General features: G+C 40.5%; 2 protein-coding genes across 10 annotated transcripts in view; both read right to left on the bottom strand.

Annotated features, from left to right (window-relative positions):
- LOC110843569 (protein sickie) overlaps positions 1-17,888 on the bottom strand; it is a 163,378-nt gene that overhangs the window by 132,371 nt on the left and 13,119 nt on the right. For 4 of the 9 annotated variants that reach the window (XM_035848220.1, XM_035848221.1, XM_035848224.1 and 1 more), the window contains exon 1: positions 1,537-3,529. The exons of 1 other annotated variant lie outside the window; for it this stretch is intronic. In XM_035848220.1, coding sequence (XP_035704113.1) covers positions 1,537-2,025 — 489 coding nt within the window. In that variant the 5' untranslated portion in view covers positions 2,026-3,529. Of the gene's footprint in view, positions 1-1,536; positions 3,537-17,888 lie in introns of those variants that run through there. 4 more of the 9 variants (XM_035848218.1, XM_035848219.1, XM_035848229.1 and 1 more) reach the window with 3 other exon arrangements.
- LOC110843625 lies at positions 8,097-9,505 on the bottom strand. The gene is made up of 2 exons (XM_022089610.2): positions 9,307-9,505; positions 8,097-9,179 (listed from the first exon to the last, which is right to left on the bottom strand). The coding sequence occupies exon 2, from the start codon at positions 9,175-9,177 to the stop codon at positions 8,335-8,337; it is 843 nt and encodes a 280-aa protein (XP_021945302.1). The 5' UTR covers positions 9,178-9,179; positions 9,307-9,505; the 3' UTR covers positions 8,097-8,334.

Genomic DNA, 17,888 nt, shown 5'->3' with positions numbered 1-17,888 from the left:
GTCCATCACAATATGAAAAGAATTTTTGAAACGGTTTAAGCTGTGACAATGAGCTCAAGGAAAATCCATCATTTCGTTCCCCATCATGTTTCCAATTTATGGCAATCGGGATGGAACTTTTGGTGCACGAGTTACTGAAAACTGCGATGGATTTGAATAAACTACCAATCGTGACGCTACCTACGTGATGCTCTAGCTGAGCTGCAGGAGGATGGCCACATCTCAGAATTTGTCACGTTGGACATTTCCATATATATTTGCGTTCAATTGGTGCAAGTTTTCCCTCCCTTTCAGAAACACTACTGAATAAACCAGTAGTGGAAGCAGGGGTCTGGACAGGAGGATCATCGACGACGACGACGACTCACCCATGAAACGTAGTAAGCTTTTAGGATTTATTCAGTTGGGCTGCAATAATGTTGGGTGAAATCAACCAACATCCGGTCGCGGTGGTGGTGGTGGTTGGACAATGCGTTTGTTTACACCTTCTTCGCCTCACCAATGTGCAATGCAATATGTGTGTGGAGGCAAAGAGACAATATTTCAGAGACACATCCTCGTGGCTGTCATCGCATGATGCCTTATTATCACCGCTCCACTGGCTCCCAGCGACCACAAACAGGCTGCTGCACTCGACAAGCTACTCCAAATCCGGTATATGCAAGTGGTGAAATGGAGAGAGTGAAAGGCAGCTCGATGCTAAATTGGTGAATAATAATGCTCCTGCAGCAGCAGCAGCAGTTGGATTGCATGAGTGAGGAAGTGAACTGGAAAACATGAAAATTGCAGTGTACTTATATGTAGGACCACGTGCCCCTAATCGGGGTTTGACTTTATACACAAATTTCCTGCTGCAGCAGTGGATTCAATATCAAAACAAAAAGTGCAACAACAAACAAAAGTGAGAGGAATGATTTGGGAAAGAAAATTCATTTCAGTCAAGAACGCAACTTAAAAGTCGACTTTCTCTCTCGCTCCTCTCGACACGTAATCGAATCCAAGGAGCATCCCTCCTCCTCCTCCTCCTCTCCTTCTGAAAGCTTTGGTAATGATGGGGTGATCACTGCCAAGGACAACACAGACGGAGAAATGGGATACGACAGCGACAACACGAGGATCTCACTTTACTTACGCCTCCAATTTGTTTATACGCGTCTCTTTTCATGATCATGAAGGCAAATGGATACAAGGACGCATTGTTTGGTGTAAATGGGTAAAGGACTCGTTTCTGGTTTCTCGTTCCCAGTATTTTCTTACACTTTGATTAAATGAAATGACAACTATTATCAAGTTTGGAATTGTACCGTGGAAGGAAAAAGCGAGTAGATTAAAATCATCAGTGAGTCCCGAGAGAAGCACTTTAAGAACTGTTATTATTGAGATTCACCACTTCACCGGTACAGATTCGATATTGGGAGGGAAGAGAAAATCAATTTGCATTTTGTTTAAATCGCGCTTGTGACGTAGTATTACATAACAGTGCGTAATAATATTAAATAGAATTAGATCATCCATTTGCAGTCTTAATTCTCTTACCCTTTTTGTTCTCCCGTGACCATTGTTTCCTTCACCCTTGAACATGATTGTTGCAGCCGTGATATCACTCGTTGACCCCAAAATCTCCCCATAGTCGACTCCTCCAGACGTAGTTGTCTGAATTTCGTTCCCAGATCTCCAGTGACCCTGGTACTCAGGGGGGCACGTGTTCTTGTAAGAAATGGCGGATGAGCTACGAACCGACTTTTCAGTTGGCGCAGCCTTTGATTTTTTTGTGGAGGTCTGAATGACAACGAGTCTGTTCCCTTGACCGACTCCACCCACCTCCGGAATCTTATCCTTGATCGCGTGAGAGTTCAGTAATTCGGACTTGGTAAGACTTGCAGGGACTTTGGTGGCATGGGGTGCTGGGGGATTAGGAAAGGTGGTGTGCCTTCCTCTTATACTCGAGTTCTGTGCAACTGCACTTTTTTGACTCGATGTTGACCCTCCTTTGGAGGCGAACGAGTTTTTGAGCATTTTAGACATTGTGGCAATTTATTTGTTATTTGTGCGCCTTTGGTAATTATGGAAAGACAAAGTTATAGTTTGCCTAATTGTGTAAAGGCTGAGAACTTTTAATTTGTTAATGCATCGTGTTAGTAATTGTAGCGTAATGAAACAGATTAGTTCCTCCGAATTTCGTCCTTCCTTCCTTTGTCTCAATTAGTTGTAATTGGCTAATTCGTTTAGAAATATTGTCACCATTCCTCATCCTTTGCGACGATTAGGAAAAGTTTTAAAATTTCTGGGCTTATTTTATTTTGAGACTTGCATTACATCATTCATTTCCTCCTTCTTCTTCTGACGGGGGTAATTTCTTCATCAGTAGTTCTTCAAGTAGTTGCGTTGCCTTATTCTTGCACGTACCACTCGTAGCACTCACTCAGAGGCTCATTCCCCCTAATTAAAGAGTAATGGCAAGTGTATATTTTGCATTTTAAGTGTAGAAATTTGGACGCGAGAGAAGGGTTACTTGGCCGTTGATTCAATTATTAAATGCACCTCCTCAACTTCACCCCGTCCACACAGATCTGAAATTAATATTCGTTTCACATCTTGGTTCCCAGTTTCTTCCCACTTGAGCCAGCCTTCCATCCACCTTTGACTCGATAAGTTTGATGAGATGAAGATATGCGGGAGACTGAAAGTCCGAGTGCATGATTTGATGGTGGTCGAGTTAGCAGGTTAACATGCACCTCTCCACCATGTCATTGCCATCCACGCCACGTTCACGTAGTTTTCAAAGTTTACTTTATTTTGTGGGCACCGAATTCGGGTAAATTGTGAATTGAGACATGAGCGGGGTGGCTACTACCCCGTAATAACTCTTCCTCCCTTTCATTAAAGTTGGCCCCGAACGAAATCTGGACTTATGTATTCTTTCTTCTTACCCACATTCCTCACGGAGGGAACCGTTTCACCGGTGCATTTTGGGGTTATTACTTTTCCTCAGTCACGTTTTTGGTTGCATTATTACTTGTTTGGGTGAACCTGGTTCGTTTCTTGCATTTCATCCTCGTGGGTAGGACTGGAGTGCAATATTATTATTAATTTTGTGGTGAATATGAATGAGGTTGAGTCGCTTTGTAGAACAAGCAATTCTCGAACATGGCACTTATTCCTACTCCTCCATCGCTTTTGTGTGTGTGCCTTGTTTCTCCATTAATTCAGTAGTTGCACAGTTCTCAGTCGGTTGGTAGCAGCAGGGGTCAAATCACCACGATGCACAACATGCTACATACCTTGACTGCATTTCTGCAGACTTCAATCCGTGGTGATCATCATGCTGACAGTGGTTTATAATTTCTCCATTTCCATTTTATCATCACGTTTAGAATTCAATCATCCCAGCGGAATTAGTAATCTTTGCCTGTTTTCTTGCTTGATGGCGAGCTAATTAAGATTTTAAAATGCGGATGAGACTTTAAAAGTCTTCAAGTGCTTACATATTAATGAGTTGATTATGTAATTCCCAACGTGGTCGGTTTAAATTTTTAAAAATTTCAGTTTTTTTTTTGAGAATTTTGACTTGTAAGTCTGGCAATGCAAGGGTAATCCTTTGGTAATTTTTCATGTTCGTAACGGAAATGGCGGGGTGTAAAAGGATTAAGTAGTTGTGGAGATGGAGAGATCTCTTGCGTTTTGAAGCCCTTATTCCATTCCATCAATCCAGAGTTGCGTTGGTGTGGTCCCTCGACACTCACAACAACGACCATGCACTACTAATAATAGTAATCCTCATAACCCATAAATTGTGAGATTAGCATTTGAATTAATGGCAGTTTTCCCATGAAAGTGGAAGGTTGAGAAAATTGGTGTGAATTTGAAAATTCATCTTAAAATCACACTCTCACTTTAATTCAGGGATTGTTGTAGTTGAAATTGGGTGTTGCGCACTAAACACTGAATTTGACCCTTGATGGATTTCAAGAATTATGGGCACTTTTTTTATATTCGCAGTTTGATCACTTTAGTTTTTAAGCTTTATTATTCAACAATATGCAACTTGCATGAGACACATTTCATTAGTGAAACTATTGGTAGTGGTGTTATTATCATTATTTGTATAGCGAATGGTGGTGGTGCGGTTTGATTAAATATTGGTATGAATATTTAGAAATATATGTCACGGTACGAGTTCATACATAAGTCACGGTATAAAACTGAACGTGAAAGATGCTGGAATTCCATGGAAAAAAATGGGACATAAATAATCAGGGTTTTTCCTGTCAACTGAGCTCTTGTTAATGTCGCGAGATCCGAGACAAAAAAGTTTTCCATAATTGTACCCACATATAGAACGGACCACAACACAATCAAGTGACATTATTCACCCCACTTATTGTCAATTGTGTGGCTGAGCCGACATTGTGATGATTCCAAAACTAAACTAAAAATATGGTCGAAGTTCAAGGTAGCCGTGGTGGTTCAAAGATTCCTCGAGTAATAGATATGCATATACGTACGCAGGGCAGATGAATAGTTGATTGGGTAGGTAAATAATAAGATGATGATCCCCTATTCACGAGAAGACCACCGCGTTGAGAGAGGGAAAGAGAAGGACGTTCCCAGTCGGACAAAGTTATGCCGAGGACGGGCCTGTGAACATTGTCGTTATTATTGTTATAAATTACGACTGTCTCACAACAAAATTTTCATGTTTGAATTATGACTCGTCCCGATCTCGCATTAATGTGCAATCAAGTACACTGCGAAAGAAGAAGAATCTCATTCTGCAATATCACATTGCTCTCGAATTTAGCTCTAAATGGTTAAAAATATTAATGATTTCATTGTATTGTGCATGTCATAAAATTCAGGAGAGGATCATGTCGTTACAAACTCTAGGAAATGAAGGCAATCTTTCTTTTGTGGGGTCCATTGTTTATCGCACAGGCAACGTTATTATGAGCACATTGTAAAATTTAAGCAAACAAACCCCTCCGAGTAAAAGTAACCATTGCACCTCTGCACAGATACATAGACGACAAGGAAGGAAGAAGGACGAAAGTGAGTGAGTGACAAGGTTCTCAACTTTATGATCTCGCATCTGCAACAATGTATATTTCGACAGGTTGGGCGTTGTTACAAAATTTTCTGGTTTACTGTCTGAGCACAAACAGGTAGGAGGGTTCGGGCTGTCGGGTGCTGCACGGTAATAATGACCACCAGCCAATTCGAAGGATTGATTGATGTGGGTTAAGTGAAATATTGGTGACTGCATGACTTGCCTATGTAACAAATATGTAATCCTACTAAAACAGCCCAGGTACGTACCCTTTGTCCTGCCTTTGACGTATTTAGATAAAACAATGGCATTTTTCAATTAGCCGACTAACAAACAGACGCTATACTCATCCGACCGAAAGGTATGCATGCTCAAAAGCTGTGTACACTAAATATTTGCAGCAAGAGTTTCAAGTCAACTCTCATTTTACCAACGTCTGGAATTGATTTAAAGACAAATAATGACATAAATTTTAACGGAAAGTTTATGCTGATGAGTATTCAAGTATCATTTTATTTATACGTGGGCAAATTGATGGTGGAAATCTGATTGAATTTCCCAGCTGGTCTAACTCTCCTGCACCTCCTACACTTATCTGTATTTGTATACATTAAAATATGCATTTTATATCAAAACTGAGTTCGTTTTGATGAGTGTGTTCAAAACTACCTCAACCTCTTCGGTATGTGTACAACACTTTCTAAATTCTGGCTGCTGTGGATCCCACGTCTGTCACGGTTGTCACAATCAATCTCAATAAAACGACGGACTTGGAGGGTATGAAAATAATTTTCAAATTTTTCTCCCCACTTTTTCTTCCGTTCCGACAATAGGTATCAACTACCACATCTTTATATACATCCACCACAAAGAAATACCCACCAGAAATCCCCCTTTATCAAATTGTACATTCATAAAAGCTGGGAACTTATCGCAGTTTATTTTCATCCACTTTGGTAAATTTTTATCAAATGGTATGTACTAATATCTTGAGATTTTTACTCAAATCTGAGTTGTAATGGCGATTACATGACTGGTAAGAAAACCACCGAATTTATGAGACCCTTATAAATAAATCCTTAAAACACGGGTTTTGCGGCGAACGACAAAAGTACACACATACACACGACATGATGTATTATGTGTTTAGTGTCAATTTTTACAGACGGTGCACAATGCCCATTCGTCTTGCATTCCAATTGCGGGGTCGGAATGATTTGTGATAAGCTTCCAATCCAATAAACAGTAACAAACGCACTACTTCCTTTCCTGTCGGTGATATGCAATATTTGTATGTACATGGGGATCGTAAAACAGAAACAAATCTGATCTGGGACATTTCACACAAACACTAACAACACACACGCAGCATTCGCTATAACAATAATTTTGCACCTACTATAAAATCCACACCGAATTTTCTAAATCATTACGTACAAAAAATTCGTAATACTTGTTTTCCCACCACTTTTTTTATCGGGAGAAAGTTGTTTCGAAAGTTCCAGTTTGTACAAAAATCTAAATATCTACGATGCGAAATTTATACACTTTGATGACCCCACGACTTTCCTTTGCGAGGGAGGAATTTGACACAATGTGGATTTTGGAACGGCGTAGGAAGGTGTTTGCAATGATGTCGTCTCCTCCACCGTCTAGCAGACACTGACTCGAGTTTCTCATTCTCGAGACCTTACGCACAGCTTGGAAGGTTGCTTGCACTCCGGGCGTTGAATGAAGTGCATGTCGCAGAGTGAGTGGTGCGTACTCTGCTCCTTGCATTAAAACCTACCGGCTTTCTTTACGTACGTGCATTGTGAGTGAGTACCCAGAGCTCGTTACTTTACTTTCTTCGATACTGCAATGCAGGCAACTGCAGCTGGAATAGTTACGCAAATTATTTACGATATGTTTATTCGCGACCTTGCAAAGGTTACTGGAAAATTGGTCTGTTTGCTAAATATTTTAACCAAATATCATGTTATCCAGCCCTTCAGGGAAAGTGTGGAGAAAGAGAATCAAGAGTTACACGACTATAAAATGCACCCTCATTAAAATATTATCACGAATCATCAAAATTGTGCATCTTGAGATTAGGATGACATCAATCAGTTTCCAACTTGTCATTCCGCATACATTTTGAGGAGAAGATAATCGATTCCGTCATCATTACTCATCATCCTCTAGAATTTGGTTTGCAACACTTTGCCTCATTCATGCCACGTTTCGCTGTATCAAACGAACGAGGCAAGGGACACGAGAGACGAGGAGGAGGAAGAGAAACAAGGGTGCATAATGCAGAGAGAAAGCATAAATGAAAACATGATTTTCGTCGAGAGGGACAAGGACGTCGGCAGTGGGACTTTGATTCACACTATTTTTGGACATTCTTCAAATTGCATTATTTCATGCTTCGTCACGTACAGTTGGAATAACACGACGAGTCATGAGCTAAAAGAATTTTAGACTATTTGATTTTTTTAGTGCGATCGATCTATGAAAATTTTGACCTCTGGTATATTAAAATAATGAGTTAAAAGGTCATATTTCATGAGTTTAATTTATATCCTTTAAAATATATTATTTTCTTATAAATTTCAAAACCCGAGTTACGAAACATGTTGAATTTGACATTTAAAAATAATTTCTTATGTATTCCTATTTTTAAACTCCAATTTAGAAAATATTCGATTTTTTATAATAACCAAGTTTTCCGTCGATCGATCGATCTGTTAATAATAGGTTAAAAGTAGCATGTACAAAACACCAAAAATCTCCAAAATCAAGTGGAAGCATGCATTTCACCATTTTACGTGAAACGCCCAGACATGTGTTGTGTCGGGATATGTATTTCGACGGAATTTTTAATGACGGACGAAAATTGACAATGAAAACCATGGACCGAAGAGATAAGAAAACGTCAAGGACTATCCAAATGATGCCGTAGGTCAAGGTTATAAAAGCTTCACACCAGTTATTACTAAGCGGATGGAGAATATTAGATTTTCACTAATTTGATACAATAAATAGAAACCATTTATATAAACGAATGTGTGTCTCTCACTTGAGATGATTCAAACCAAGTATTGATTTATTAAAATGATTTTACAACATTGAAATAATTAGAAGAACTTTTAGTTCCATAAGAATAATAAATTTGTCGTCAATATGAATTGAATGAAACAATAATACAATCTCCCAATAAATCTCGTAAAATAAATTAGTGTCAAGTAAAATTAAGATTAGAATAATTGAAGAAATTAATCAATCAAATCATTGAAACATGTAAATTACAACTTCTCCAAGTTCTCCGCACTAAATGGGTCGCTCTCCAAAACTTGGTCCGGTCTATGGTCAGACTGTTCCTCAATTTTGGTCAAAGCGTTATTTATTCCTTTGGGTAAGAAAGGCCTGAACTGGGCCGCAATTTGATTTATGTAAGTAATGAAGGCGGAATTGTCCGACACGAACTGCTTGATTGCCTCGCTCAACATGAAGGTCTCCAGGTGACGGTTGTCCTCTTCGGAAAAGTCGTCAAAATAAAAGCTAGTCGGACAAATCACTCCCCACATGGCGCAATTGTTCTCGTCTCGCACGTAGCTCACTTCCGTGGGCTTCTTGTTGAACTGGTACTTTCTGAAGGAATACAGTACCGTTCCCTTTCCGCCATCTTCCCGGCTCGTCTTGGCAAATCCAACGACTCCAAACATAAGGTCGCCATCTTCCCGAATGTGAACGGTCTGGAATATCTTTTTGTAAAGGTTGGCCGAAGCAACCAGGGTTTTCTGTTCCTCTGCCGAGTCAGATGAAATGACGGAACGTTCGTGCCAATTGTCCACTATCTGCTTCAATTGGTCGGGGGTTGCGTCGCTAATTGCTCCGCTGATGCCGCCATCTGCAGAGTCGGACGATTTGAGAGTTGCGAACAAGTTGGAGCCAGCCGTGACGGCGTCTTGGTCGGATGGCGTCTGGTACTTGGTGAAAGTCTGGATGAACGTACTTGTAATCCACTTTTGAACGGCGACGTTTTGGTAGTTGACTGCATTGTGTCCTTGTGGGGCGGCCCGTCCTCTTGGGAGTAGGATTAGGAGGGAGGACAGAAGTAATGCAGAAAAAGTTAGTGATTTAGCCATTTCTGAAAATTTAAGGAAAGAGTTTTGAAAAATTAAAATCTTGGCATAGAAATTCATGCGTTGGTAAAAATTTAACTGCTAAATATTATTGATTGATATTTGTATAACTATGAATTTTGGTAGACATACCTCTTTATTAGTGGGTGGTGAAATGAAGAAAGCTGTGTTGTGCAGAAGGACTCCAAAGTATTTGAGAAGATTTTCTCTGCGACTGGACAACTGAGAGGTTCAAGCAGGACTGAAGGGATCGAGGGTTTCAAACGAATTATTTAGTTAATTCCAGTGACCTGGACTTTTGTAGCTTTTTACAAAAATAAAGAAGGACCGGACTGCCCCAAGGGTTTGATTATCCTTGAACTTGCCCTATTATCCTTGTTCAGGTAACTGAAGTTGACCTATGACTGGTAACCCCAGTTATATAGTGATGGTTAGTAAGGCAAATTTTATCTAAATACATTGGAAAATACGTCATTCCCATTTGGGTCATTCCAAGAATGGGATCATTTTTCTCATTTGCTTAATATATTTAATATCATTTATGATTATCATGCATTTGTTTGTGCTAAGCATTAACCAAATATCAGAAATTAACCACTCATCCTTAGTTTACAGTCAACCGTGCACGCACTACATGCCCAAACCACAAAAGATTTCTTGTACCATTCCCGAGACGGATTAGACACGAACAAATGACTGGTGGATGTCCATTACATCTCGGTTTTATAACTCTCGAGGGAGCGTTCTTCGCAGTCGCTTGGTTTATGGTCTGTCTACCTGCCTTCCCGAAGGTTCTGCCATTTAACTCATTTCTTAAAAGCAATAATGCCCACCAAGTACATGGATATTTTTGCTCAACTCGTACAAAAATAGGTAGATGATTATCGTCAGATGCAACCCATCAGCACAAACATTGTTATTCCATATTAAAAATTATTTTATTCCGTAAGAACCAGCGAAACTGCAGTCGTCGTCGTGGACTCACTCAGTCACTGCGAAGCTTCCACTTGTCACCAGTGATTAACTCGGTCTCTTAAAATTCTATGACGCTGCAAATGTCTCCCGAAAGACTTGTTTTACGACGAACTAGCATTTTACGGAGTAATTAAATGTGAAGCTCCATTAATCAGAGAGATGGAGAGCAATAGGATAATGCAGTGGGGATGTAATGACTTCTTGCAATAAGAAACTTGCAATTCATTCACCTCCGTGAATAAAATGGAGGGAGACAGCAGCAGAAGAAGAAGAATACGTTTATTTATACCCCCACACTCGCAAAGTGCAATAAATTTTTATCGACTTTTACAAACTTTTAAAGAAAATATTCGCTTAAGTCTTGTAAAAGGACGGCACAAAATATTCGAAAAAGTATGATTTTTTGGGGGGGTGGAAGCCCAGTAAAGATACATATGTCATCTTCATAACGGGTACGAAAGACAAGTCACGTCATACGTACAGGAATGCATACACACTTGTAAGAATAATAATACATATGACCATTTGTCAAGATATTATTAAAGGAAGTACAAAAAATGAAATGGAAAACATGTAATATTTCGAAGTACATACATAAGTACGTTCGTATACCTAAGTTGTGTTTCTGAGATTGAAAACCCATGGAAAATTCCTGCACATTGGTGAACTAAACGGGAGGTTTCTAGTAGGAGAGAAGGAGGGAGAGAGAGAGAGCATCTCAATTTGGGGGAACAAATTAAGTGTGATTTGTACAGGGTACGGGGTGCCTCTGGGGCAAATGAAATTGAAAATTACCTCATTTTCCCTCTGCAAGGATGAAAAGTAGTCGCGAGGGTTAGACCACTTTCGCAAGAATTGCCTCACATTCGGAGAAGGAATAAGATCAAGATTTATACAAAATAAGTTTGTGTAGCCATAAATATTCTGGAAGAAATAGGAGAGATCACTCCATCTTGACGAGGCAATAATACGGCGAGCCTTAACAGGAGCAAATTATCTGGTAGCGTTCATTACATCAAGTATTCTTTCCCAGAGAAAGAGAGCAGCTACACTCGGCTTACCCTTGATCTATACGAATTAAGAAAAGGGATTCATTTCCCGAGGCGTTAATCTCATCTTTTCCCATTTATTCTGAAAGAAAGTGGAAAAGGCGCATCTGCTTTATCCATAATTCACAAACGAACCAAGACGATTTCAAAGAAAAAGAGTGTGCACTCACTCCTTTTAATTTGAACACTGATTCGAAGCAGCAGCTCAAATAGATTCTTCTTGCTTTCACTACATCCATACGTAAAAGAAAAGTGTAGGTATATATAAATACTCGCATTTTCTCAACTTTTCATTTTAAAATCATTTAGGAAATAGGCTTTTGTATTGTTCTTGAGAGACGAAGAGGGGCAAATCCATCTGACAAACACGTTCCTTCGTTCAGCACCATGTTTCCATGAGAGTATCGCCGTAGTGATGCTCGGAACTAATTAATTGATATCTTATTACAATGAAGACGAGACCACCCAGCCACGCACCTCTCGAGGCAGACTTACAACCGAGCAAATTAGTCGGAGAAAGTGGAAGATCAACTCGTTCAGAGGAAAATTTCTGGCGAAGAAAAGAGGGGAGAAAGGAAATGGAGAACTTCTTTCGCCTTTTCTCAGGGTTAATAAGGAGCCAAGATGTGATGGGTGGGTGGGGGAGAAGGCGACGGTGATGCCTAATGCCAAGTATGGATTGCATTGTATTAGAAGTTATGGCATCACTGACATCATCACTTTTCATTAGAAGGAATAAAATAAGATTTTTTGAATCTGAAGGAATTGCAGTTTTGCTGTAGAAAGACTGAAGAAAGTCAAAAGTTGATTGCGAAGTGTGTGAGAAAAAAGTAAATTGAGACGAAGCCGTGTCAATAATATTTGTCTAGTAAAAGTGTGTATGTGTGTGTGTACGGGTGTTGAACTAATAAGAAATTATTATGCCATTTATTTCACCAAGTTCAGATGGGAATACGACGTGTTTACTCCGTTTTATAAAAGAGAACAGTAGATTTTAGCAGAATATCTAATTCAACACTAGTTATTTCCATTAAATAAGTAAATATTTCCCATTTATACACAAGTCCTTAAGCCAAAATCACGTCTGAAATAATTACCCTTACCTTTTCCGCCTGTGTTTCTTCCAACTGGAGAAATTCTCCAATGTTCACTTGAGACTTGCCTGGCTCAGATTCTGGCATCGTAACGGTATCAAATGACATACAACAATCACGGTCACTGTATCTTGTCTCGTGGTAATGACCATCGTTACCAGGAAGCTTATTAACACCAGCATTGCTCACGATGCCGAAATCCCGTTGTTTTCCTCGCCTGGGAGACGAGTGACACTTGGAGCCATGCAAATCTGACATTATGAGGAGAGAATTATTAATCTGGGGATTTGCGTGGGTGTCCGCATTGTGAAACGGACTGGTGGTGAAAGCAGACTCGGGTTCATCCCAAGATCCACATGCACATCCATCGCGGAAGTAATTTAAGCCTGTGTGTGGCGGATCTGTTTGCTCATTAGCGGATATTGAGCAGGAATGAGGAGCAGTGTGAGGAGCGAGATCATGGAGGAAATCATCGCCCAAAATTGAATTAGCATCCACCCCGAATTTTGCATTGGCGTCACCAACTCCTCCATAAACTGAATCATCATCTGTCGCTTTCAAATTGTCCTTTTTGCCCAGACTCGACTCCTCAATATTGTCGGGATTGACGTCTGGAGAAGAATTTGTGATGACTTTTTCATCCACATTTGAAATTGCGTAGAAGCCTGGAGCCGTCATTCTCCTAACGTTTTCATTAAATTGAAGTGGAACAGGCTGCTTGGGCTGGATGTGGTTTTTTTTAATATGCACCTTCACGGGTGGAATTGGTTGAAAAAGCTTTTTCTGAATGGGGCCAACAACTCCAATTTCTTTGGGTCGGCTCAATTTCTTCCTGTGGGAATAAGCCACCCAAGGTTTTGAAGGTGGTGGTGGTGGAATATTTCCTGTGGAAGAACACCAATTTTTAAATCCAGAGAGAGACGAATCTGCCTTTTTCTTCTCTAAAGTTTCGTCAAGGGTTGGAGAAGAAGTGGCGTTGCCCATATTTCTCTTCGCACCGTGCAACTTTTCCGGTCGGATTTCAGCCACGACGGAAGAGAAATGAGCGTCGAAACCCTCATTTTTCGGTGATGTGCTGTCAAAATTGTTTGGTTTGGGGTGTTGCTGCTGAGATCTGTTAACCCCGGAAGAAGAAGAAGTATAGCTGTTGAGGTGTTGCTGTTGATGTTTTTGTTTGTTGGTGGAGGAGGAAGGAGAAGTAGTTTTGGGCTTGTTTTGTGAGGAGACTTGAATGTCATGGTCTCCGTTGATTGTTATTTTTGAAGGTCTCCGTTTCACAGTTCCGGTCTTTCCGGACGGACCATCCCATAAATCGCTGGGTGTTGGGTCGTCTGGTAGTGTAATTAATTTTCTCTCAAGACTTGAACTCTCCGTAATAATTTCCGCTTCTTGGACACTTTTGGTCTGGCAGGGTTGTAAAGCATTGGGCTCGGAAGACTCATTGGGTTGGTGGTTCCGTTCCTCGCAAAATGACCCACGGTGGCAATTATGGGCTTCATCCGGGACTACGTAAATCCTGTTATTGCGTGGACGACTTAGCAAAGGTCTCCTCTTGGAGGAGGAGAAGGTGGAAGTGCCGCTATTAGCAGTGCTGCTCTTGGGTTTCGGCACCGATAAATTCGTGGGGCCAATTACTATCAATGGACGAACTACGACTTGCAGTTGGGAGAGCTGGCTGCTTCCTTTCCCCGTTGGAATTGAAGAGGTTTTGGAACGCGTTCTACTACTTTCTTGAGACATTTTCATTATCTTCGCATCACACTTGAAGGAAAACCACCTTAAATGTTTGTCTTGTTTATTGTTACAAACCTTGCAGGTATCAAGTAACTGCTTTTTGCTTATGTTTGTCAAACATGATAAGTGAGTAGCTCAATTATACAAGTTCAACAAGTCTGGTTTGATTCCGTATTTGAATAAAAGTTCGAGTAGTAGCCACATAACTCATCAGATTTCTAGATTAAGATTATTTCTAGGCACCTGACCGAGCTGGGTTTTTAATCTACCAACAATATCATACATATGTATCAGCTCGCACATAAATCCTGACGCTGGAATGCACTTAGGAAGAAGTCGGGTACATACCATACATAAGCACTAATGCACTCTTAAGTAGAATCTCACCAAGAAATACTTTCTCCGCTCTCCGCAGATAATTTACCAACCCAACTTTCACCACTTTCTTGGAAGATCACACGAACAAAAGAAGCTCGCTCGCGTTGGGGAAGAGTGGTTAAAGTCGTAAATTACACACTCCAATTAAATAACTGCGCCTACTTTCGACCACGCATTGTTTCCTCTCGAGCTAGCTTATCCCTTATTCCTTCCGAGGATGCAATTAAGTTCAAATTAGACAAGAAAAAGTTTAGAGTAATTTACACCTTGCTTTTCTGGCACACTTGATAAATTATTCCAATAAAGTTTACAGGTTCACTTTCTTGCACTTCTGTCTTGGAATGCAGCCACACAGAATTTCCGAGCACGCCAAAAACCACGGAGAATAATGATGTAAATCACTTTATGAGTGCATAGTACTTATTAATTGGTTTTGATTTAAACCTTGTCTGAATTTCACAAATTACATCGGTAAATCGACACGATTCTACATACGACAAAGCCAAGCAAGCCTCTCCTCCAAGCCGACACTAGCGGAGACAAGCCCTGTTTTGCGTCCACTCACTCACGCAGAATGATTCCAAGTGAAATGAATCCAGTTAAAAGAAGATGAAATCCTTAATATGATTCAGACCGCCCAGCCCATAAAACGTATTGATGCTTCTCGCACAGTACGCACCCCCCGAAAAGGAATATTAAGAAGGACGAAACAGGTTACGTCATCGCTTTCAGCAAAACCCATTACATTTCGATACACAAAACTTTCCCCATCGCATTTCTCCTACTCATCATCGTGTGTACCATGTGCCGTGGCGGTGGTGGTGGTGTGACTCGTCATCCCATTCGGAGGAGAGAGCACAATAGTAAAAGCAAGTGTAATCGCTGCTTCCAATAATGGAAAATGAGATCCCCTGCCGAATAAATAACACCACCATTCATTCATTTCACTCCTCTTCTCCCACAACAACCGACACCAGATACCAACCAACCAACCGATGGCAGAAAGCATAAAATTGTAGCAGCAACAGCAGCAGCTACAAGTGCTTCGCCAAACTTGTGTCCACAAGAGTGATCATTGCGTTATGTTATTCGTTTGCTTTCCTTAGGAACCTGGCTTTGTGTGTGAAATATGTGCCCCATTAAGTTTGTCATTGTCAAGAAGAATCTCGTCATGATTTCGGTGAATGCAAGGATGAAATTGATAAGAACATGGAACTTGCTGCACAATGTGTAAGAAGAAGTGTTGGAGGACAACGAACCAATCATTCAAGGGAGAACGACGGAGGGAGAACAAGAAGGAAACTGGGTTGTGTCGAACAATCATGTATGTTAATGTGGCCCCGAAATCGTCCCCTTCTTCATCCCTTTTATTGGTTTCGTTATTTCCAGGATAGGTCGCAATGTCAGAAATCTGATTGCATTACTGTTTCGGTTTGGTGGTGCTTACATACAGCATTGAATTCCAACAGAAAATATAATTTGAAGAAATAATTATTTCAGGATTCAACCAAACTTTTAAACAGTTTGGGATCCCACAGTAAATTTACACGAGTAAATGTGTAGCTGATAATAAGTGTGAGTGAGAAGGAGAATTTTGGAGGGTGCCGTTTTCCAATCTCCGAAAGTAAATGATGAGGAGATGAATGAAATTGTTTAGGGATTTGGCCGGACTATGGAATAAAATCATTATAAACATGGATAAGAATCAACCAAGTCAAAGAAATGGTAAATCATGGTGATTCCCTTCCTCTCTCAGCTACGTACATACTCGTGCCTGATTTTAGAACCCATTTTACCAGCAAAGCCATCTGAATTTTAATGTCCTCCGCTACCAATTTCCTGAAAAGCTTGATTTTGACGTAAAGTGACTCATTTTTAATTTGTATGTTACTCAAATCTATTCTGCTCCATATGTACATGAGACAATAAAATTTTCTAACCCGATTTCTATCCATATTTATTATGGGGCACAATTGAATTTAATTTGATGTATGCAACAATCTGCCCCAATCAAGTCTACGTATGTACGTCCACCTGCCTCATTTCACCGTAATGAAGGCATAAATATGAATAACATTTCCTTAATTGTAGGTTAATAGACGAAACATGGGGGAAGGAAGGCAGAGACACACTCTACAAATGGACATACATACCCAAACCGACAGGAGAGTTACCCTCTCCTACGAATAAATCGTACGTATCACGACCCTTCCACCAGTTCCTGCCCGACATCGTCCCTTCACTCGGTAATTTCCTATTTGCGTTAAACCGGAAAAACAGACAAGGGCAATAATTGCATCAATGAGGAGGAAGGGCTCTACGGACGGAGACTCTGACCTGCCTTTCCCTGTCTCATATCTCATAATTAACCATCCCTTCTCTCTCTCGGACTTGCATTTATTCCCTGTCAACCGAAATTAAGAGCAATTTATTGCAACCAACTCCTCCGTGGCCCCCATGTACACGATGTTTCTGGGGTCCTCCGAATCTCGCTGGATTTCTGTCCTCCACTGCATCTTATAAACCTTTAGTTGGTTTGGTAGTTATCAGAAGTCCTGTTTATCACGGGAAGACAAAGTTAATGGGCGGGGACCATATTTACCTTTCGAGCTCCCCCCATTGATCTTGTGTCTGGTTGGCTCCTTCTTTTCTAATGGAGACATTACAGGTTGAGCTGAAATTGATGCGGCATTTATTAGCGTGTGTGTGTGTAGCCTGGGATGAGATGAGATGAAGAAAGTGAGAGTGCATTAAGACGGTAATGGAATGGAGGAGGGTGCGTGGCTGGTATTGAGCACTTTGACTGCAGAAAGAACGCCGTTTAGACGACCAAACCAAGCCAAGAAGAAGGTATAAGAAGCTGAAATAGTTCCACCAAAATTTCTAAATCGCATTTTACCACGATCAATACTACACCAAGTTTTATCTCATTGTTTTCAAATTGATTCATTTTTTTATCGTGTTGCTATTGATTTCCAACTTATTCAAATTGTTTGAATGCACATTCGACCCCATGGAAAAAGGTTGCTTTACGGGTTAAGGTTACGTATTTACGTAGGTATCTTTATTTCAGGAAGGAAACAGGAAAAGTCGACCTATAAAACTACCCAACAATCCATCTCGATGCACTTTTATCTTTATTCATCCCCTCCACACCACCACCTCATTCGCTCCCTTTGTTTCAGGTGGGTGCAGTTTCCCAACCGAAATAAAAAAACGACTGGTTTGCCGGTCGGGTGCAAAGTTTTTTTTTCTTACTTTGTGTGTGAATAAAAGTTTTTTTTCCTTGGCAGAGAAAAACTGGTCGGGTGGTGGTGGATGATAGTTGATGCTGACTTTTTCCATGCAGCCCCAAGTTCAACTTTGTTTGCCTTTGCCTAGAATTTGTGTCAGGTTGTGCATCCAAATGTGCAGCTGTGGACGCAGTTTGGATGCATTGCCACAAAAAAAGTTGGGGAAAGACAAGTGCAACGGACGGAAGTAG

This window comes from Folsomia candida, unplaced genomic scaffold (assembly GCF_002217175.1).
Source record: "Folsomia candida strain VU population unplaced genomic scaffold, ASM221717v1 Fcan01_Sc002, whole genome shotgun sequence".
Classification (NCBI taxonomy): domain Eukaryota; kingdom Metazoa; phylum Arthropoda; class Collembola; order Entomobryomorpha; family Isotomidae; genus Folsomia; species Folsomia candida.
This window is presented reverse-complemented; position numbering and strand designations above follow the sequence as displayed.

Bases quoted from the DNA above. Each gene is read 5' to 3' on its own strand.
- LOC110843625 (XM_022089610.2), bottom strand. From the start codon at position 9,177: ATGGCTAAATCACTAACTTTTTCTGCATTACTTCTGTCCTCCCTCCTA.